Here is a 22675-nt window from a genome sequence, read left to right as displayed (position 1 = left end):
AGTCAACTAAAATTGCAGAAGTGGCTGTTTCTAAGTGGTGGTATTAGGGAGATTTTTCAATTACCTTTACTCTTCTTTGTGATTTAAAATGCTATACAACAAACACACGGATTTTATAATTAGAAAATCAAAAGGTTTAAACACAAACAACTGATGGAATCATCTGCTCTTCCATGTCCAAACAACTTCTTAGAGCATTCACAGAGCTGTCCAGGGAACTCAAAAGAATGGAATAAAAATCTAATTTTTTAAACAAATTGCCAATAGTTTTTCAACCTCTTCCCCTTCTGTTATGAAGAATATAAAAATTAGAAAAAATTATCGGTACCTACTGAACACTACCTTTCCATCATGGGATTAAAATATATTCTTAACATCTAGGCACCTGAGCTTATCTGTATTGCCAGACTTGACTTCCAAAAGTAATTAGAACAGAAACGAAGTTTCCCTTTTTAGATGAACTTCAAGTATGCCCTCCAGAATGATGGCTGTATAGTGCCAACCATAAAAGAAGGAATATTCCCAAATTCTTCTTGAAAGAGTGCAAGAAATGTGTAGGCTGGTCTGACTAGACCAACTAATCCACTTTCTCTGTCATATTAGGTGACATGATGGCAAAAAGCTAGACCACTGTGTTTTGAAGACATAGTAATGGTGGTGGTTTGGGGGAACAAAAATGATTTTGAAAATTATTCTTAGACTGCCGCACTTCTAGACTCTCCTTTTCTATAGAAAAGACTACAGGCTTTGTAGTCAGACAGAAGTAGTTTTATATTTCACCTCTTTCACTTACCAGCCTCACCATGTTGGTAAATTAACATCCCTAAGCATCCTGTAAAACAGGGATAATGATCCCCACCTGACTTCTTTAATGGGCAAGCAAAGCCCATAACGAGAAGAAAATTATGAAAGGAAATTTCACTAGTAAAGCAAACATTTAGTAAAGATAGGAAGTTAATCCCTTATAAAGCTGGTGTGGAGGTTAAAAGAGAAAAGTAGTAAAATTAGTTACAGCTATAAAATACAAAATAGGAAGATGTAAAATATGACATCATACACACAAAACAGAGGGGGAAGTAAAAATGGAGTGCTTTTAGAATGTGTCCAAACTTACACAACAAGCAACACAGGCTGCTATATACATAGGACGTTATACATAAACTTCATGGTGACCACAAACTACCTATAATGGATACACAAAAAATAAAGAGAAAGGAATCTCACTGTAATACTAAAGAAGGCCATCATGAAGGAAGAGTGCAAGAGAAGAAAGGAACAAATAAATTAACTACAAAAACAAATAGAAAACAATTAACAAAACAGAAGTATATACCTATCAATAAGTACTTTAAATTTAAATGGACTATATGCTCCAATCAAAAGACATAGGGTGACTGAATGATTAAAAAACAAACAAGACTCATCTCTATGCTGAGACTCACTTCAGATATAAAGACACACAAAAACTGAAAGTAAAGGGATAGAAAAAGACCACGCAAATGGAAGTGAAAAAAAATCTGTGACAGCATACTTGTATCAGACAAAATAGACTTTAAAACAAAGACTATAACAAGAGACAAAGAAAACATTGCTTAATGATAAACGGATCCATCCAACAAGAGGATAATACTTGTAATATTTAAGCACCCAACATAGGAACATTTAAATATATAAAGCAAACATTAACAGACATAAAAGGAGAAGCACAGCAGTATAATAATAGTAGGGGACTTAAGGATGCTACTGACATCAATGCATAGATCATCCAGACAGAAAATAAGTAAGGAAACTGTGGCTTTGACACATTAGACCAGATGACTTAACAGATATATACAAAAAAATCCATTCAAAAACACCTTCTTTACAAGTACACATGGAATATTCTCTAGCATAGATCACATGTTAGACTACAAAAGAAGTCTCAACAAATTTAAGAAGATAGAAATTTCATAAGCACATTTTTCCACCTACAATGATATGAACAGAAGTCAATTACAAGAAAAAAAAACTGGAAAAACCATAAATGTGTGGAGGCTAAACAACATGTTATTAAAAACCAATGGTTCAATGAAGAAATCAAAGAGGAATTAAAAGAAAAAACTTGAAGGCAAATAAAAAGGAAATATAATGGTTCAAAATCTTTGGACATAGTAAAAGCAGTTCTAACAGGGAAGTTTATAGTGATACAAGACCATATCAAGAAACAAGAAATCTCAAACAATCTACCCTGACACTTAAAGGAACTAGAAATAGAACAAAGCCCCAAGTTAGTAGAAGGACCTGACATTTTTTCCAAAGAAAACACCTAGATGTTTTCTTTGAAAAACATGAAAAGATACACAACAGCTCTCTCTAATCACCAGAGAAATGTGCATCAAATCCACGATGAGATATCCCATTACCACCAGTCAGAATGGCTAGTATCAAAAAGACAAGAAGTAGCAAAAGTTGGCAAGGATGTGGAGAAAAATGAATCTTCATGCACTATTGGTAGGAAGGTAAAATATTGCAGCCATGATGGAAAACAGTATGAAAGGTCCATAATAATTTAAAATAGAAATAACATATGACCCAGTGATTCTATTTAGGGATATTTACCCTAACAGAAGAAACATTAATTCAAAAAGATACATGCATCCCTATGTTTATTGCAGCATTATTTACAATAGCTAAAATATGGAAGCAACAGAAGTATCCATCTACAGATGGATGAAGAAAATGTGGTATATATACAGAATAGAATATTACTGAGCCATAAAAAAGGAAGAAATCTTGCCATTAGGGATAACATGAATGGACTTAGAGGGTATTATGCTAAGTGAAATAAGTCAGAGAAAGAAAAAAGCCAACAAAAACAGAAGCAGACTAAAATACAGAAAAAAAAAACTGGTGGTTACTAAATGATTATACTTTGCACCTGAAACTAATATAATATTGTAGGTCAACTATACATCAATCAAAAACAGAAATAAATAATAATCCCCACCTAAAAGATTGCAGTGAGGATTCAATAAAATTAAGCACTCACCACAGGAACTGGCACATACTAGGTGTTCCAAACAACAGCTTTTACTCTTACCTTTTGACTCAATGTTCATTTCACAATTTCACTTGAAATAGTGTCCTTTGCAATACATAGGGAAAGGATTTTTAAATCATTATATAACTTGGACAAGCCAACTTTCAAGGAAATTATTGCAGTTTTTAACTAAAGTTCATCCCAAAATTACTAAGGAAGTCCTTTTAGTAACAGGAATTCTGGCCAAGACTTCAGAAAGCCAGAACACAGAACTTGGCCTTATATTTGATCACTCTGAATAAGAGGGACCAAAGCACACAAAGCTTTGAAGTTATCATTTTACAGATCAATGCCACCCATTACCAGTTATTTGACCCTGGATAAGTGACTTAATCCCTGTGAACCTGATTGCTTCTACATAGAATGAGAGTAATAGCATGAGGAATGATACAAGGATTTTTTTTAAATAGCCTACATGAAGTGTTTGCACACCACAGATAATTAAACAGCAGCTCTTAACATACATTTATTATTATATCAACTGTTAGGGCTTCATTTCATCAATTTTAATAAGTTGGAGCCTAAAAAGTAAGGAGAAAAAACAAATCTCAAAGCACAGAGGGCCACTCTGACCCTTAGTTGGTACTTACGTCGGCAGACCTTACAGCACTGGCCAGCAATATGCACAGGAAGGGAGTCTGGGGAGCAACTGAGGGGAGGACAAGTCATCCTTCGACACTGCACAGTGCCACTCTGCAGAAGGAAGGAAGGACAGGGAAAGGAATCACAGAAGTGCCCTTTGAAAGTTTCCTTTCTGGACGAACCTCACCTCTCATCCCAGAAACCTCATCAGGGAAATGGAAGCAATGTAAGGAATTCCCAGTCCACTCCAGGACCACAAATAAAGTATTTCTCCAGCCTGAATGAACCCATGCCACCTCAATTACTTTTCTGATATACATCACTGGCTTCAATCCACCTGCCTATGTGGGATAAGTAGATTAGGCAGAAAACAAAAAGCCTATTTTTACAAGAACATAAATAACACCTTTTACAGACCCTGTCAATCATGTTGAGGCTCTAACGATCCATTTTGTATTTTCCCAAACAATGTCATTCTTTAGATATTTATCAAATAATTTCAACTGAACAGGGCTAACATACTAATTTGGGGGTCTCCTGTAATTCTCTGAAACAGATGGAATATACAAATGATGGCAACCTTGAAAGTTGAGGGTCTTGCAAATCTCTAAAACAGATGATAGTTTCTAGATATTTTCATTATATTTTATAAGGTATCTAATTAAACCGCCCTTTAAAATCTATGATAGCAGAGAAACATTGTGAATGAAACTAACTATTCAGTTATTTGAAAATCAAAGGCGTCTCTTCCTCCCTCTGATACTTCCTCCCTCTGATACTATCTTCCCAACTCTAAACAGTAAGCTTCTTAATGACATCAGATCATATTAAAGTGTGTTGTCAAGGGAAAGTAAATTTTAATTTCTAAGTAGTTTAATGTGAAATCAAACTTTTCCAGCTTCCCTTCACAATTGCTCCAATTGTTAAGTATGCATTCAGCAAAAAACCAATACTTCTTCGAGTAAGCATTACATAATAAAGAAACAGAATATACAATACTTAGTGAAACTGCCCCTTTAACATCTTTTTTTACAAAAAGGCTTACTTTGCATGTGCAGTTCCTGCAGTGATCGCCGTCTACCCAGGAGTCTTGGTCCCTATAGAGCAGACCACTCATTTGACAGGTCTTCTCACAATGACAGTTTTCCAATTGACTAAGTCTTGTCTCGGCATAATTTAGCTGCAAACAAGAGTCACTAGGTTTAATTTCTGTAATTCAACTGCATTGTCCTAACAAAGCTAATAGCATTAAGAAGAAAAATAAGAGGAGAAAATTCAGAGAAGCTCACTGATTCTAAGCCACATCTGTTTTTTGAAAAAAAAAATTTTTTTATACAAGGTGGAATCATTCTAAATTAAAGACATATTGATTCCCATGGTCTAATGAGTGCCAAATGAGACATTAAACTATCTCAGGGACCTTGCGGGTGTTCATAAACACGTATGCTTTCAGCTCAAGCTCTCATGGAAACACTCATAATGAATATATTCTCAAGGACTCATTAAAATGCTTACAGGAGACCTAATCAGGAACGCCAATGCACTTGCATTTATCTCCCACCATCCACTCTGTTCTTCACACACTAAGCACGGTATCATGTTTTACAAGCTGGGAAGTCACTGTTTGCTCTCTTATGAAAAGTTCTGGGGAACTGTGGCCAGAAAATGGGAAAGTCATAGGAGTATCCAATTTTTCCCCAGTTCAAGCTGCCCCCAACAGAATGCCCAGGAATCCACTTCGGTGTTCAGACAAAGGTCAGGATAGGCAACCAAACTCTCAAGTGGGTCCAGGATTTTGTTAAAAAAAAAAAAACTTTTGTAGGTCATCAGGTCATCCAACTGATAACATTAATCCCAGAATCTCCAATGTCCTCCCAGGTAATCCCATCAAGTCACTATCCAGCCTCTGCACATCTACAGAGATGGGACACTCATTATCTTCCACGGAAAACTACTTTTTTCCGTTAGCTCTGCCTGTCTGAAACATCTGTTCGTTTCAGCTGTGAAATCTCTCACCTTTTTCCTACTAACTTTGCCTTGTAACCCACCCTGGAGTCAATCTAATCTCTCTTCATCCAGTTGCAGTTATCCTGGCCTCACACCCACTCTTGACCACATTCAGCACCCACAAGTTCATTTAATAGCCCCTGGTGACAGGGTTCTCTGACCACCTTCCACACAGCATACTCATTTGCCTTCAAAAACATAGAGCAAAAACACTGAATGCTGGCTGGTATGATCTCTTCCTATCCACACTAAAGTTAATTCAAACAAATAGCAATATTACCTTTCTTTCCTTTTTCTTACATGGAGACTGCCTTAATTGAAAAATAAGAACCACTTTCTAAAAAGTCATCAAATAGTTTCTTTTCCTCCTCAATCATACTTACACCTCCAAGCTTTGGGTATTGTTCCCACAGAGGAAATCAAATCAACCTTTGATCTGACTGAAGCTATTTCAGGCTCACATTTTGGATATAATGGTTGCACCTGGGTTATGACAACTCCTACCATCCTTCTACATTAACTGTGGTTCCATTCCACACATGCTCCTCTCAATTGCTCATAACAGCACTACTATCTGGTAATGGAATCCTTACGGAATTCCAATCCATGTAGAATTGATTTCTGTCATCCCTTTCACCCTTTTCCTCCAAGCTTTTGAAATCTCTCAACAAAACTTGTTCCTTGTCTACCTTTTACCAATGGGCAGGGAAAAGATAAAATGGGATCCCAAACAAGCCCCCAAAGAAACAAGAGCTGACTGTACCTAAAATATGACCTTCCTATAATTTTTATAATAGGCATGATCTTCAAAACTTCAGTTTACATTTCAATCTCTAGCCTAACCACAGAATTTCTAGAATTTATGGTAATCAAGTTCTTTGGGATTCTTTATGGAACACAGATAAAATACACTTCTCCAAGAGTTTGGTGAGGTCATGTGACTAAAACCATATATAGGTAAAAGGTAATAAAAACAGGTGGTGATTTATCACACACTACTTTTATTTCATTTTTATAGTCCCAATAGTTTCAACAGGTAGTGACTGATGGAAGGCCTTGGAGTGAAAAAGAAAGAAGTGAACTAGATCTGCATTCCTCCTAACAATGGCTCAGAATGGGATATCTGTTTGTGAAAAGAAATATGCCTGTCTCACTGAAAATCTGGAGCAACTCGAGTATCTGTAATAGTCAAGAAAGGAACTTCTTAAAGACTAAATGGTCCAAGAGGCAATTCATGTCTGTCCAAGTTTCCTGGAAACCCAAGAACTTGCCTCCAGGCAATATTGTCAATTTCCAGTCCTGTCCACCAAAGCTGAGCTATGCTCACCTACAAAACTCAATTCCAAGGGAAGCCTATGTTTTAATACAATGGAAGCCATTCTCAGGGCTGATGTTTCCCTTCTGGACTTTGTTTCTATTTTTTAATATATTTAGCCTTTTCTGACAACATTGAAAAGCCCTAATCTCTGTGACAAGAACAGTGCATCAGACAGACACAAAGACAAAGAGATATTTTAAGGCAAAAAGCTAATTTTTCAAAGGCACTTAATAAGTAATTTTGCCTTACTTTTTCCCCTGCTAAATCCTGTAGCACCAATACAGGAGAAAAACAACTCTGCATCAAAAAAATGAATTACATTTTCTGTCATTGGTATCACCATGCTGAATTTATACAAATTCATTTTCAAAAGCTATTCTACACTACCTGCCATTTTCTCCAATAAAATGCCCAAAAATCCAAAATAGATGCAGTGTTAAATCTACATCTCAATTCTGTCTTACCTTTTTCATGCATTTATCTAAGCAACCATGGACCAAATCACTTATTCTTAACTACACATTCAAAGATAGACAGCAGCGGCCTTTTTCACAGTAAGAGGTCAATGAATGGATCTGAGTACATTAGTTGTGTGGTAGATTGCCTTTCTTGCTCTTTGAAATACTTTTTGGCATTTGCTGTGTGGAAGGGGAAAAAAATATTTTATTGTGTTAAACCTTTAAGCTTAATTGAAAAATCACTATGGAGCTTCTTGAAACAATGAAAGTCTCAAAATTAAATATGGTACAAGCTGAAATGCCACGCCAAGTGCTGCCTAATTTGCATAAAGAAATTTATCAAAGATTTAAACAGTAGTCATCAAGAAATTCCCAGTCTCCAGCATCTCTTCTTCCTGAGCTTGAAAGCAGAACACGATTACAGCACAGGTGGGATGCAAGAGCGCGACAGAGCCTGACGCTACAACAGTGTACCTGCTCCAACCAGTGGGTGGTCCTCAGCAAGTCAAGACTACCTACGAGAACTTCCGGAGTAAGCCAGAGGTTCAGCTCCTTAAGGAAGGAGATGGGGCCACTTCCCTACATCTACTCCGCCTTGAAAAAGTATGGTTTTGCCAGAATTTCTCAAGAGGGCTCTTATGTGCCTTGACCTCTGTCCTGTCACCTGAAGGTACACACAAGCTGCTCCCATGATTTGTTCTGTATCAAGCAAGGGCATACATAGTCACTCTGGATCAGCCCCTACTCTGAAAGGAGAAAAGGAACAGCAAACCCTCTTAAGCAGACCCTGGGGCTGCTCTGGTGTCTGTAACTGCTTGATTTGATCTGATTTTGGCTACCAGCTCCTTGCCAGCTTGGGCATTGGACTTGCTCTCTGGCAGGATTCCGCGACTTCTACTGTGAGGCAGGTGTGGGGATTTTCTGCTACTTCCCAAGATCTCCTGACACCTAGCTCTAGACCAGGGCCCTGAGAGCAGCTCAAGCCTCTGCCAGGCATGGTGGCACCACACCACTGGGTCCTCCTCCCATAGCGGCTTATTTTCTCATAGGTTTAACACTGTATAATTAACAAACAGCTACAGTTTATTGAATGCCCGTGTGTGCCATGCACCAAACCAGACCTTCTGATCTCACTTGCTGGGTCTCGTGGGATCTTTATAAAAACAAGAATAATTGTCACATTTACATATGGGGACACTACAGCTGGAAAAAAGCTCAATGAATCCTCAAGCTCCCACCTTGATGGCCACACAGGATGCAGGGAACAGGAGTTAGAGAACAGGGTCTGCCTGAGATGGAGTGTCTGAAAGGAAACTCCTACATGAAGACAGGGTCCCAAGGCCCTGCACCCTCATTTTATGAGTGAGCAAGAATGACACAAGGCTTGCACAAGGCACAGAAAGATGACTTTCCTGTTCAGACCTCAGGACTGGCTAGAGAGAAATGCCTTTCTTGAAAATTCTTAGAGAATTCTTTGCCAAGAATTCACCTGGTCTCTTCTAGGTTTGCAGTCTGATTCTGAGCAGTCTCTATGATCTGAAAACACTTTATATAAGGGGGCCCTGTATGGTCCTGGCAGAATTGCACACCGTGTGAACCTAGGCCTTCATCTCACATATTCCCAAGGAAAACCAACCAACTACAACCAAAGGGAGACTTAAGAGCCTCTATCTTGCCCTGCCCTCCCCCCTCCAAGAGCCGCTGCAAGCTCTATGCTCCTGTTTTACTCCCAGCAGGTACCTCTGCACATACCTTCCTCTGTTCCTCTCCTTGCATTTGTTCCTTCTCACTGCTATCTCCAGTCACGTGCTGCTAGCACCCACCTCCCTCTCTCCAGTCATTCCTTCTTCGTATCTTTTGTGTCTCTTTCTAATCCTCTCCTTCAACTATAAACTTTTTCAGTCAGGATTCCACTTTCCGAATCTGAGTTTGCGTCCCAGCTGTGCCATCCACTCTCATGGGAAAAATACAACTTTCCTGGAACTCAGTCTTCTCATCTGGGAAATGGGCTCATAAATCACACTAGCTACAGGATTGTTGTGAGGATGAAAACAGTGGGGAACATGAAAAGTTTAAGCCTTTTAACTTTTATTTAACATTAAGCATTTAACTTTTATTAGGCATTTTTAATTTTATTGAGTAAACACTCAATAAATATTGTCTCCTCTGAGTGACTTTCCAGCTTCTTCTAGATAGGGGGTTGACAAATTAATGCCCATGGATTGAACCCAGCCCACCACTTATTTCTGTATAGCCTGTGGGCTAAGAATGATTTTTACATTTTTTGATGATTATATTTGCCAATGATTTTATTTAAATAACTATATATATAATAGTCTCAATTTTGCTTCTTGGCCTATAGGGCCAAAAATTTACTAGCTGGCCCTTTACAGAAAAAAACTTGTGACTCTCCTCTTCTGGATTACCACAGATTCCAAAATTGTGTGGAGAAAATGGAAGAAGTCAGTTTTCTAATTATAATTCAATGCACAGTTTGGAAGAAACAGACTTGTAAATCTTCCAAAGTGCCAGAGGAGGGGTTTAGAAGGTGGGTTAAACCATTTTCTGCTCGCAATTGCCCACAATTAGATATCTTCTGCCTCACAAATGCCTTTTTTACATAATAATGTTTTGAGGGCAGAGCTCAGTGTGGCTCCTAGATAATGTATGGCTAAAAAGAGAAAAATGACATTCCCTGCAATAGGAAGAATGAGGAAAAAAAGGGCATCCTCAAAGCTGGGAACTGCAGTCACCTGGACTGAATGACATGTTTCTTGTTCCAAAAATTTAGTAGCAAGCTAAAATATAATTAACACTATGGAGATCAAGCTGCTCCAGACGATATAAAATAAAAGCCTCTGTATGCCACAAGCTGAGAAGGCAAATAATTGCCTTTCACATTTCCACTGTACTCTGAAGTGAAAAACTAATGCTTCAGCTCTCAGAGTCTCAGTTTTACCAAAGTGTTCTGTCTCTCCTTTCCATAAAGGAACTTAGCCAAAAATTACATTTGAAATAGAAACATTATCTTCAGCGGCACAAGGTATGGGTCCAAAATACAGTCCTGTCTCCCAAACACCTACTCACGAATTTTTCCCCATGTGCCATAGTGGATGGCAGGGAGCAGTCAGCTGCAGGTGGAATAGGATTAATGTGTCATTTTCACTGTTATTAAAATTCTTCCTTTCACTGAGTATAATGTCTCTTAGGTCCAACCTAATTTTGTCTTCGCCCTAGGCTGGAACTCATGTCCACGATGGACTGGTGTCATAACAGCATTAGCCATTTTCTATTTATTCAATGCCTTTCTCCACAAGGCTCAGGGCTTTTCATTAAGAATATAGACTTGATGAATATATATTAAAGCCTCTAATTGTTTACATTTTTGGCTCTGCCACTCAACATGAATACCTCTGAGGTAGAAATCATGTTCCGTTCACCGTCACCTCCTTTGTGCCTGACAGTACCTGGCAAACGGCACAGCCTCAAAAGATGCCTGATAAGTGGATGACAGGAGGAAAAGAGGCAGAATTATAAAACTGAAGGTGGTGAAAGGCAAACATTGCCTTCCTTACTATGTAGCTCAGGACAGTCCTGAAATGAATCGTATATTGAAAATGCGGCATAATGCCTTCCTGTGGCAGTAATCTGTCCCTAACAATAGCTATTTTGCCCTTTCTGATTACTGGCAATTATTCTTACATCCAAAATGCATTAGCTTATAAGAAGCAGTGGCTGTGACCATTTATCATCTCACAATGTCACTAGTTTAATAGCTAATGGGCAAATTCCTTTTTCACTCCCAGGGAATCCACAATGAGACATATTGTCTCTTTCTTCCATTTTTCAAACAAACATTTTGGTACAGCCCAATACTATCAAAGACGCAAATGGTTATGTTTACTATAGGTAGTCCTACTTCAAGTAAGAATAAACCATTTTTATAGTAACATATTGCAGATGCCAAGGCTAAAAATGTTTCCATTATAGCATATCACTCTAAATTTCAGATAGGATGGAGAAAGAAATGAAACATCACAAGTGAAATTTAGATACCTACTTTTGCAGTCATCTTGGCCAAAAGTTCTTGTAAATCCATTATTCCTTGCACCAGGCTTAAGAAATCACTGCAAGTTGGGCAAGCTCAATAAAGAAAGTATAAAATAAATGTTGATACAGTGCTAATGTAAAAAAGAAATTTTTAACACAGTAGTTGTTTGGCTATGTAGAAGGGCTTTTGCTTTTCTGGTTAAGTATTACTTTGAAATTGGAGTGAAATCACAGTGGATTTCAGGCCTAGACCCTTTCCTTTTACTAAATATTTGAAAAGAAAAGAACAGGAAAAAAGGATTGTTAACTGAAAAGAAAGGCAGAATGACATTTCTGACTTAAAATTAAGCCCTTGTTTTTATTGAAGTGACTGAAAAAAATGTGAATTATCACAGAAGATGGAAAAAGTTAACTCACATCTAAGTCAACAAGTTTAAAGAATGGGTTTTTTATATGTAATATTAAGCATATCTTTCTGTATCAATGTACAGAACTGAAACTGCTAATGTAATCTTTCTCTTACCTTCAAAGTCTAATTCTATAAATAATGCATAAGCTTTTTAAAAATTCAAAGACTCAGAGTCTGTAGTGTAGATAAGTTCTCTCACTATCCCCACCACCTCAGAAGTTACTGTAATTAGTTTGTGTGTATCCTTCCTGACATGTTTCTCTAGTATATATTATCAACAAGTTATATAATACTAAAAATTCAGAAATGCTGTAAGTTGCTACTTACTGCGATTCAGATTCGGACACTGTGTTATGTATCCATTTGGCATAAAGATAATTTTCCCATCTTGGATGATTCCCTTAATAACAAAAGAGAGAAGTGATGATCAAGATTACAGTTACTAATTCAAATGGTCCCTCTGCAGTCACATGCTCTATGCAGGGCAATTCTTTATTTTTTTTTAAGTGGCTTAAAACACCTATTTTATTATTAAGCTTATGGGTGCTGTGGGTCAGGAATTCAGACAAAGCACAAGAGTGCCCCAGATTTGTAGTGTTTGTTGATTTCCATTGTGTAAATACTCCTAGCATGACCAATTTCAAGCTACCCATGTGACATCACTGAATATGGACTTGGGAAAATATATCAACATTTGGCCCCTGCAAGCCAGTATGAACCAGCTACAGCACACTGCTGTCTCTATTCCATGGTGTTTGAGCAGCAAAGATACGGTGTTTGAGCAGCAAAGATACAGTGTCTGGAGGTGATTCAACAGCTAAAGGCTGAAATGATCCAGAAGCATCTTCACAGAGCAATTATTTTTTAATAAGACTGATATCCTTACTCAAAAGGTGAGTAGGCCTTAGTCCACACTGAACTACTTCAAACCATCCTGTTCTGGAAATCTTGAAATGAGCATTCATCTTGAAAACACAATACTGTAATTAGTTATTGGTAGTTATATAGTAATTGGTTGATGCTGATGACATCATAGAACTAAAGAACCATCAGTAACTGTTCTTAAACTATGGGACTAAAAGGTACTGATACAATAAAAATTCTTCTCAATGCCCTAGTCATCTCAAAACATTAAGTATTGTTGGTTTACAGGATATTTTTCTAAGTGGGATAAAGAAACAGAAATATAATAGACTAAAATGTTTTACTGATTTAGTCAAGGAAATAAAATCAGACATGGGGAAAAGTCCCTAACAATCTTTGTTCTCAGCTAATTGAGTAACGCTAAGTGTTTGTTGGTATGTCTTAAGATTTGTTCAACATCTCACTGTGAGTAAAAATTTTGCAACTTAATCTGGAAAAACAGCCCTAATTTTAAAAAGTCAGCAGGACTACCATCTCTCAATAAAAATATAACACGGCTTTTTGTTTTTTCAAGTTGAATATCAAGATTCTGTTTTTAGAGGTTTTCCTTTTCCTGATGTGATAGAAGAGATATTATGGGACAGATGGAAGATGTGGAAGCTGGCTCAGAATATTGAGCTTAATCTATAAATAAAATATAGGCTTAAGACAGTGCTGGAAGTCTTACAGAGGGAGTAACTTTTAACATTTATGTGCCCATCTTCTAAGTAGCAGAAGGTAATCAACAAATGCTGATTCCTGCTTATTATTTCAAGATAAAATATTAATTGGAAATAACAGAAATGAGACCATAGGACTTTTTCCTTAAAACTAGATACTTTTACTAACCTCTTCCTCTTCAAGAATGATGTAGTGTTCGTGATTATGAGAAGAGACAGCCTCCCCATGGGGAGGTAGTCCCTGCCACTGTTCTTCAATATGAATTCATAGTCTCCTTCAGAGGAATTTCAGGGAGCAATTACTGGAGCACAATCTAAGTCAATCAGCTTCTTCCTAGAATGAAGCTGCTCAGTTTCTCAAGGCAAATTTACCCCTTTGGGATCCTAGGGCACCTTTCAAGCACATTTGAGAAATTTGAAAAATCATGGGATGGGAAGTCAGGGTTCTGGGGTTTAAGTTCTGGATTCATCTCTAGATTACTGGGTAAACTTAGGCAATAAGTCAATCACCTTCTCTAGCTTCAATTGCTTCAACTGGAAAATAAAAAGTGCTGGGTGCAAATGCTGAAGATCCATCCTTCCAGCACTCAAGTTCTGTATCAATGAGACAGGCTCTAAACTGAAATGATCAAAATTTAGATCTAATTTCACTACCTCTCAAGTTGAAAAAACAAAAGATAAGGGAGAAAGCTATAGATTTCCATCAGAGAACAGACTATCATACATATGGAACTGAATATCACATTAGAAAACATCTGTCTGATTAGAATAAGTTGAATATGAATTAATTAAAGGTGACTATCTAGGTTTGCCCAGGGTTTAGGGATTTCCCAGGACATGGGACCTTCAGTGCTATAGCAGAGACACTCCCAGGAAAACAGGGACAGTTGGTCTCCCTAGGAAGTATGGAAGTGGTGGAAGCATATGTACCAGGAAAGCATCAGGTCCATATATTACCTGTGCATCAGAAGACTCTAAATCCTTCTTATTTTTACCAACCTTGAAAAGGGCAGTGAGAAACCTAGAATACACTTGTCACAGTGTTAATTATCTTCTCAAAAATGAACAGGAAATCCATCTGAAAAAGATATCCCACCCACTCATGTTATAACAAAATACAGTTAACATCAGTTTTGCATTTCCCTCTATTTTGAAAGTGGCTGATTTTCATAACTTTAAAAATTATAAATTGCCTCTCCTATACCTTTCTTCTATGTGCCTCCAACCTCGCCCTCACATGTGCCTTTCCACTTTTAATATATGACACACATGTTACACAGATAATTGTGTGAAGGTCAATGATGTTGACTTGAACAAAACAGAAAGACTGGCTATTGAGAAGCTGTCACCTCTTAACACAAAAACTCAAAGCACTGGGTAATTTTTTCCTGCGGAAAGATCATGGGGATCAGTCGATAAACTGGCATCAAAATTTGTTCTTAACAAATCAAGAATGTTAATTTATTTGAACAGATGTAGTTCCATGCTGGATTAAAAGAAGGGTGGAAATATATTCTACAAATATCAGTTGTAACCCAGAGAAGTCTGAGCATATGTGTGGGTGCATGTAAATACACACATGTATAGATATACCCCAGCATCCTCCCCAGAACAATAACCAAAAAGTCTTGCATTGAACCACTGATTGGACTACTTAGTGCCTGGATATCTGTCAATAAAAGAAGCATTTGCTAAGCATGAAAACTACGAGAAGGAGTTTTGTAAAGTATAAGACTACAAACTACAAAGAAGCTCAATCAGCCTTATTTCTCTCAGAAAAATCATCTATGAGGATTTCCATAGATAAAATGTGCCTTCAAGCACTGCAACTTCTCCCACAGGAGATGAACGAGGAATAAAAAACTAGAATTCTATTGTTTCTCCACATTTAACTTGAAAGATATCTATACTCAGAAAAATGTTAACTCCAGCTAGGCATATATTAGCTGACCTCAACGGACCTAATTTTTCAGACCTATGCTGTATTTTATATAATTAACCATAACAGTGTTTCTAAAGCTTTCAGTTTCTTAAGAATCACCTTGAGTACTTGTTTAACATTCAGATCAGTGGGTCAACCCCCAGATTCTGTTTCAGTAGGGTTGGAGTGGGCCCAAGAATCTTTATTTTTAAAAGCTGTCCTAAATGATTCTAATGAAAGGTTGAAGGGCCCCACTTTGAAAAACCCTGCTCTACACAGTCAATCAAGTTGTTTCTTTTGGAGAAAAAAGGCTTAGCTCAGTATGTTGAAAATGGCATCCAAATCCTACACATGAATAAAGTAAAATCTCAGTAACTGGAACTGAATGGCAACCAACAGAATTACTATATTATAACACCATGGAGGCAAAAGTCATTTCTATCTCAGAATCACGTGAAGTTCCTATGTAGTGTATTTCACATACTAGGCACAATAACTAGTATAGAAGCATCAAATTCCTGAAAACTATGAATTATACAATGTTGAACAACAAAATTTTCAGGGCTGTCAGAAGATCGTATTAGTGTTTTAATTAGGGGCATATATCAGAATTTAGAGGCAGTTGGGAGCAGACAGCCATGTATATTTTGCAAAAGATTCTGAGGCGATTTAGATATGCCTAATGATGACTACTGATCTCAAGCCAGATCATCCAGTCATTTTGAGATAGGAAGGCAGCAGAGCATAACCCCTGCCCAGTTAGAGTACGGTGTGGGCCTTGGAAAAGGACAAAGTCTTACTGAGGCTTCAGGAATGTAAAAAAAAACAAAAAACAAAAAACAAAAAACAGGGTGCTTGAGACTGAAACAATGTAACAACATATTCCCCACCTGGACCCAGTGACATAGAACAGCTCATTGCTCATAGTCATGTAGGACCATTAGTTTACAATAGGGCATCCAGGAAACCTTCACAGAGATAGGTTAAAATATAATTAGCATTCTGTCTGAATCTATAGGAAACTCCCACTGCAGCAAGCACGAAACCCTAGACACTGAGACCCCAAGCGGCAGCCTGTGACGATTTCCATCCTTCCTCTTTTTCTGTTCTGAATAAAACTTTCTTTCACCCTGAATAAAACTCTCTGTAAATCTTCTGCTTTGTTTGTTCATGAAGTTCATTCTTCCACTCTGCAAACAAGAACCCTGGCATCAATTTGACCTATGAAAAAACCTAAGGCTTTAAATACTGTCAATAGCTTTCCTAAAGGACACCTAATCCCAGGTCATAAACTACAGGTCTCCTAACTCCAAAACCAGTGCCAGGCTGCTACAATATGGTGTAAGTGAAAAATATCTCCTTTGAGAAAGTCTCATAGTTACAAGAGCTAAGGAGTTGCTGCTGTAAGACGGCCCTGTTATCAAAACAAGGTTCTATCTTAATAGTTTTAATGGACAGATACTAATCAATCATACATAACAAATTATTTGCATTAGATGTTAACAGTTGGCTAACACAGTTTTTCAGTGCTGGAAAACAGGTCCTTTTAGGTAGCCTAATTATCCCCCCTTGCAATCTTATTTACCCTATTCATTTGGAAAACCATCTGCTTCCTCACTGTAAGTGCACTGCTAAACCTCAGCTGATTTAAGGCTCTGAATAAATCCCTAAGGTGAAGAGCCCAAATTAATCCACTTTTACTATGAGTACAAATGAGAAGGAGAAAAATGGGTATTTTCTTCCCTTTATTACGTCCACCTGTTGCCATCCTCTACCTCCTGCACTCAGCTTGCAGGCATTGAAAAATAAACTGACACCAGGGAGGTTGTACTTTATGGGTTTTTGTTTGGGGAACTAATGCCCATGATCTCCACTGTTCTGAGAGCATTTCTCATTTCACAGTAAGAAATAAAGGAAGATGCAGAAAAAGAAAAAAGAAAAATTATGCCATTAGGGCCCTCTTATGTATGGAATATCTAAGATTAGCCAAGCCCTTTGCCACTCAGAGCTTTCTGATACAAATGAAAGCCACTTTGCCACCAGACAAATGCTAATTCTTTTTTAAAGCTCTTATTTCCCTGCAGATCTCTGTTTACATTGGAGAAAAAAAATTTTTTTTGGTATGCTAAAACACTGAAACAAATCGCTTTTTAAGGGAAAGAGGGGGTGGGAAGATTCATGCCAGGCATGTAAATATATGGATGAAGACGTGTTCTGTTTATAAACTGGCAAGGACCCAAGCTTTGGCAACAGGCTCACAAAAAGTAAGACGTGGGAAACTCATAAGGAGGATTTTCAAAATGCAACCAATTATGTATTTCTGCCCTGAAGACAGTTAATAGAATATTCCAGTTTGCAAAAAGCCAAGAAAAGACACTTGTCAACTTTCATTACAATCAATAAAAACTGTCAGCTAATTAGCATATCATTAGCGGTCCTGCTGTTTCCAAAATCTTTATGCACAGAAATATTAATCTACAAATGTATAAAATTCCCCAATTCTGTGACTGACTTTCTGCATGAAAGAGAAAACAAAAATTAGAAATGGGAGGAATCTGATACAACTTCTTTTTCTATGTGCCTATAAACATATGTTTACCATCTGTTGAATTATGGGAACCAGCTGAGGGAGAAAACAACAGCTGTGGCATTACAAAAATTATAATCAATTTCACTTCCTAGTGACAGTTCAGCTGTTAAGAAGACAGTGATGTCCAGGTAAGGAAAAGGTTTCAAACCCAAATTCACCAGACAATCAGAGAGAACACACCCTGGCCTCTGTGAAAAGGTTTGGGATGGAAATTCTGTCAGAATAACTCAACCAATGAAGCATCCTGTAACTCACTGTGATCCACGTAGGCTTGTTTAGTTCTTAGTAACAGCATGACCAGTTCAAAATGCATCAAAGGAAAATTGAGTGGTAGTCAACCAACTTGATAATGAAAATCTCTAACAATCAGAAGATTCAGGTAAGCCTATCACTACTGGCCAGCAATTTTCTCAAATGGATGACACTTTGAAGTAAAGAAATCCCCAGATGGTGCTGTGTGTCTCTGATAGGAATCACATAATGCTGGAGGCGTATGTGGCAGGTGCCAAGCAAGTGATCCCATCCTCTGTTCAACCATCCTTGATTTCATTGTGCATAAGATGCACCAGCGCCTGGAATTTAGGTTTGATGAGTGAGGAGCTTTTGCATTTACTTTGTCTATGAAGTAATATGTTAATATTTTAAAAAGAAAATGAGGTTATTTTACCCTGAAAACACATCATAAGCATTTTTAGATCTGGAGCACTAATAAGGCAGGCGTGGTTCCTGGACCCGTGAAGCGGCTTCTACAGGATACATATTGAAAGCCTGAAAATGTACCGACTCTGACCTGAGAAGTGGCTGCCTCCTTACAGGGATTTTTGCAGCACTGAATTGATAATTTCTGTAGAGACACTGACGTATTTCCCCTACCCCAGCCATCTTGCCTCACCAAAGAATACCAGAAGTAATAGCTAACATACAGGATTCTAAGAGAGAGATTAATTTTGATAAGTTCCCTCCATACGAGCCATCCAATGAGGCTACTCCTCCTGAGGAACAAGGAAAATCACATGCTCCCCAGGGAGAGGCTGTGTGGAATTACCATGCTTCTGGCGCTTCTCACTGGAACCACCTGTTCCTTTGGGTTGGAGCCATGGAAAATGGAAACAAGATGTCTCCTCCATGGAACATGGAGTGGTTAAATGAAATGTGTCCACCTGCTAACAAAGACTAGTACATGGTAAGCAAGTCCCTAAAAAATATTTATTGAATGAATGAAGGCTTCAAGGTAAAAAAAGGCCTAAGCTTAAATCTCATTTCCATTACTTAGAAACTATATGAAACTAGCAAATTGCTTAATCTCAGAGCCCAACTGCCTGATCTATATAGTAGGGATATTAACAGCCACCTCACTGGGATTCTATGTAGGTGAAACCTAATTAGCCAAGATAACAGATGTAGGGCTACACAAGGTCTAAAACATAGAAAGCATTCAATAATCATTGATACTCTCCTCCACATCCCTCTGCAGCAAGATGATTGTCCAATTCTATGAACAGCCTTGGTGCTGTTTCAGGTTTTTGAGCTCTTAACCATAAGCTCCTAACATCTACAGAGAATTTTACACTCATCAAGCAAGACTGAAAAGGACTGTTCTCTCTCTTAATCACAAACTCCCAGCTGAAATAAAAATCCCAAAAACGCAGGACAAGTGCCTAGGTTTCCACAGTATAGTGCTAAGCACATAGGTAGCATTAAATACCTAAGAAAGGGAAAGGATACATGTTGGAAACCTACTGTGTGCTATGTGTTTTAATATATATTCTTACATAATCTACATTACCTTTTTGACAGATCTTTGCCCCCTTATAAGACAGATTCATAGCTTGTGCATTCATTCATTTTAAGTGTATAATGTCTGCCAACTATGTATCTGGTACTATTCTAAGCACTTGCGGAATAAAACAGACACAGTTCTGACCCTGGTAAAGCTTGAAATCTATGGAGAGTAACCAGTAATAAATAGTAAACACCATGTAAATTATACACAGGACCAGTTGCAAAATTTGCAGTCACTTGTTCAAAAATTATTGAAAACTAGAAGATGACAGCAGAACACTAAGCCAATCCAGGTGCATAAGCACAACACCCTGAAGTCCTGCACTGGTCAGCTGCCCATGAAGCCAGCCCCACCTGTACTTCCAAACTGTAGTAAGACTGAGGAGGAAACAGAAAAGCTTCAGTGAGAAAATACGTGGCAAAATAATTTCAAACTAATTTCCCTTCTTGTATCCATGTGCCTTGAACTGCGACTTCATTCACTTTTCCTTCTGCTCCTCAGACTGGTTCGTTTCAGTTGTCTTATCTTCAAGTTTAAAAATTGTTTCTTCAGCCTGCTCAACTCTGCTGCAGAACTCTAGATTTTTCATTTCAGTTGTACTTCTTGGATACAGAATATCTGTTTGGTTCCTTTTTATAATTTCCATCTCTTTATTGATATTCTCATTTATTTATTATCTTCCTGGCTTCCTTTAGTTGTTGGTATTTTCCTGTGGCTCTTTGAGCACATTTAACACAATCTTTCAAGTCTTATCTAGTAAGTCTGAAGTGTGAGATGGCTTCTGTTTATTTTGTTTCCTTTGAATGGCAGTATCTTCCTGTTTGTTTTGTCTTATGATTTTATTTGAACACTGGCCATTTGAATATTGTAATGACTCTAGAAATCAGATTCTCTCCCTTCCCTAGGGTTCCCTGGGTTTTTGTTTTATTGTTGAATGCTCCAGTAGTCCATTTGTTTAATGACTTTCCCAACTATTTTTGCAGAAACTGCATTTGTTGTGTCTCATCACTGAAATCTCTTCCTGAGCTTGTGTTCAGACAGTGCTTAGACAGAGATTTCCTTGAATGCCAAGAGAAGAGGGAGATGAGGAGGAAGAAAGATATATATGCTTCAGCCTTCCATCAACACTTAGCCATGCTTGCACTGATCCTGGACATCAGCCCAAAGTGAAAGTCTGGGGTATTTTGGGGTCTTTTCTGAACATGTTTCTTGCTCTGGACATGCACGTAGTTTTCTATGCACAGATGCTTTTGAATGTCCTAATTGCTCAAAGAATCTCTCTCCCCAGCTTTCCTCATAGCTTTGAGTAGTCTATTATGTGTCAACTGTAATCTTTTGCCACAGGTAGCGGCAGGTCATTTGGTAGCTTTGCAATATTTTCAGAGAATGCCTAGAAGAGTTCTGAGTTAGGCAAAATAGATACAAATGCCTTTCATCTGTCCCTCAGGTAGTCCCAGATGGAACAGAAGTACAAAATAACTTGCAGATAATGTTTGCACTGCTTCCTCCATAACGAAGAACTACTGTCCCACACTGGGAACATGTACTGACATCTTCAGACTGCCACTGAACTGTGATTGCTCAGCATCAAGGTCAAGGAAAAGTGCCACAAAGCTTTCCTACTATTTTGATGTTGCTTTTTAGATTCAGAATTCACTTGGCTGCTACAAACCTTAGAATGTTCTCCAAAGTTCTGACAAAAGTTTGTACAGTTTCTGCTTGCTTTTAATGTTTCTGTGGAGGGACAGAAGCTCAGAGGAGCCTATTCCACCACTTTGCAGACATCCAGCTAGCTGTGCTTTAACAAGCCCTTCAGGAGATTTGGATGCACTCAAAAGTAGGAGAATCGCTAATCTAAAAAGTCGCAAAAGCAGAAGCTAATTATTACACACCTTATATTTTGTGGGATCCTTCTAGAGGCCAAGACAAAACTCTATTCTAGACCATCAACATGTATCACCTACGTCCGTACGCTCAAATTTGAGCCTTCAAACCTACTTGATCAAAATCAACAAGGTTCTTTAAAAACATACAAATTCCTAAACCCTACAGTTCAAATTTTCAACAAGTAGTCAAGGTGTGCACAGGAATTTGATCTGTGAAGTTTTCCCATGTGATTTTGCTGTCTTTCCAGAGTTGGAAACCAGTTACTGCCCTTCACAACACACCTAAAGCCCCCAAGAAAAGTACAGCTTTACCAGGAAATAATGAGCTATAAAACAAAAAACAGCATTATATTAGTCAGTTTGGAATTGAGACACCTGGCCAAATTTCTGATTCTTGGAAATATGGTAAATCAGAGAGCATGGAAAAATCATGTATGTGTTATGCCTATATGAGTATAAGTGTATATATACACATACTAACACATATATAAATTATCACCCTGAAAAATTATTACATGATTTTGAATATTTATGGTTTACAAAGGGTTGTAAGCAAAATATAGAAAAGAGTTTTGAATGCAACACCCAGCTTAAGAAATAAAATATTCTTACTATAGTTGAAATTTTTTGGGTGCCCATCGTTTAGAAAATTTCCATTCCTTTGTCTCAGAACTAATCACAATTCAGCACTTATCATTCCCATAGTTATCTTTGTACATATGTGCATATACAAATAAGCAATTTATTGGATTGTTTTGCATTTTTAAACAAGAAATATTTAATACTGTTTTTTCTCTCCTGCCACTTGCTTTTTCACTCGTTACATTTGCAATTCATCAATTTGTATTCAATTTCAATGTTTTTAATGCTTACTTGTATAATTTCACTACAATTTTTTAAGCAGTCTTCTATTGATAGAAAATTACTTTTTCCCCAAGTTTCTGAAATTAAAACAGGAAATGCTCCTATGATAATGATTGTGCATATCTCCTTGGAGGCATGACCAAGA

The 22675-nt window shown here is 37.7% G+C and overlaps 1 protein-coding gene across 2 annotated transcripts in view; it reads right to left on the bottom strand.

Annotated features, from left to right (window-relative positions):
* The window catches only part of NELL1 (neural EGFL like 1), an 865070-nt gene that overhangs the window by 656942 nt on the left and 185453 nt on the right, over positions 1-22675 (bottom strand). For both annotated transcript variants that reach the window (XM_037027141.2, XM_073216324.1), the window contains exons 6-9: positions 12231-12303; positions 11505-11587; positions 4707-4841; positions 3670-3772 (exon numbers count right to left, since the gene is read on the bottom strand). In XM_037027141.2, the coding sequence (XP_036883036.2) occupies positions 3670-3772; positions 4707-4841; positions 11505-11587; positions 12231-12303 (394 nt within the window). The remainder of the gene's footprint in view (positions 1-3669; positions 3773-4706; positions 4842-11504; positions 11588-12230; positions 12304-22675) is intronic.

Source organism: Manis javanica, chromosome 11, assembly GCF_040802235.1.
Source record: "Manis javanica isolate MJ-LG chromosome 11, MJ_LKY, whole genome shotgun sequence".
Classification (NCBI taxonomy): domain Eukaryota; kingdom Metazoa; phylum Chordata; class Mammalia; order Pholidota; family Manidae; genus Manis; species Manis javanica.
The sequence above is the reverse complement of the archived record's forward strand: the minus strand, read 5'-3'. Positions and strand labels throughout refer to the sequence as shown.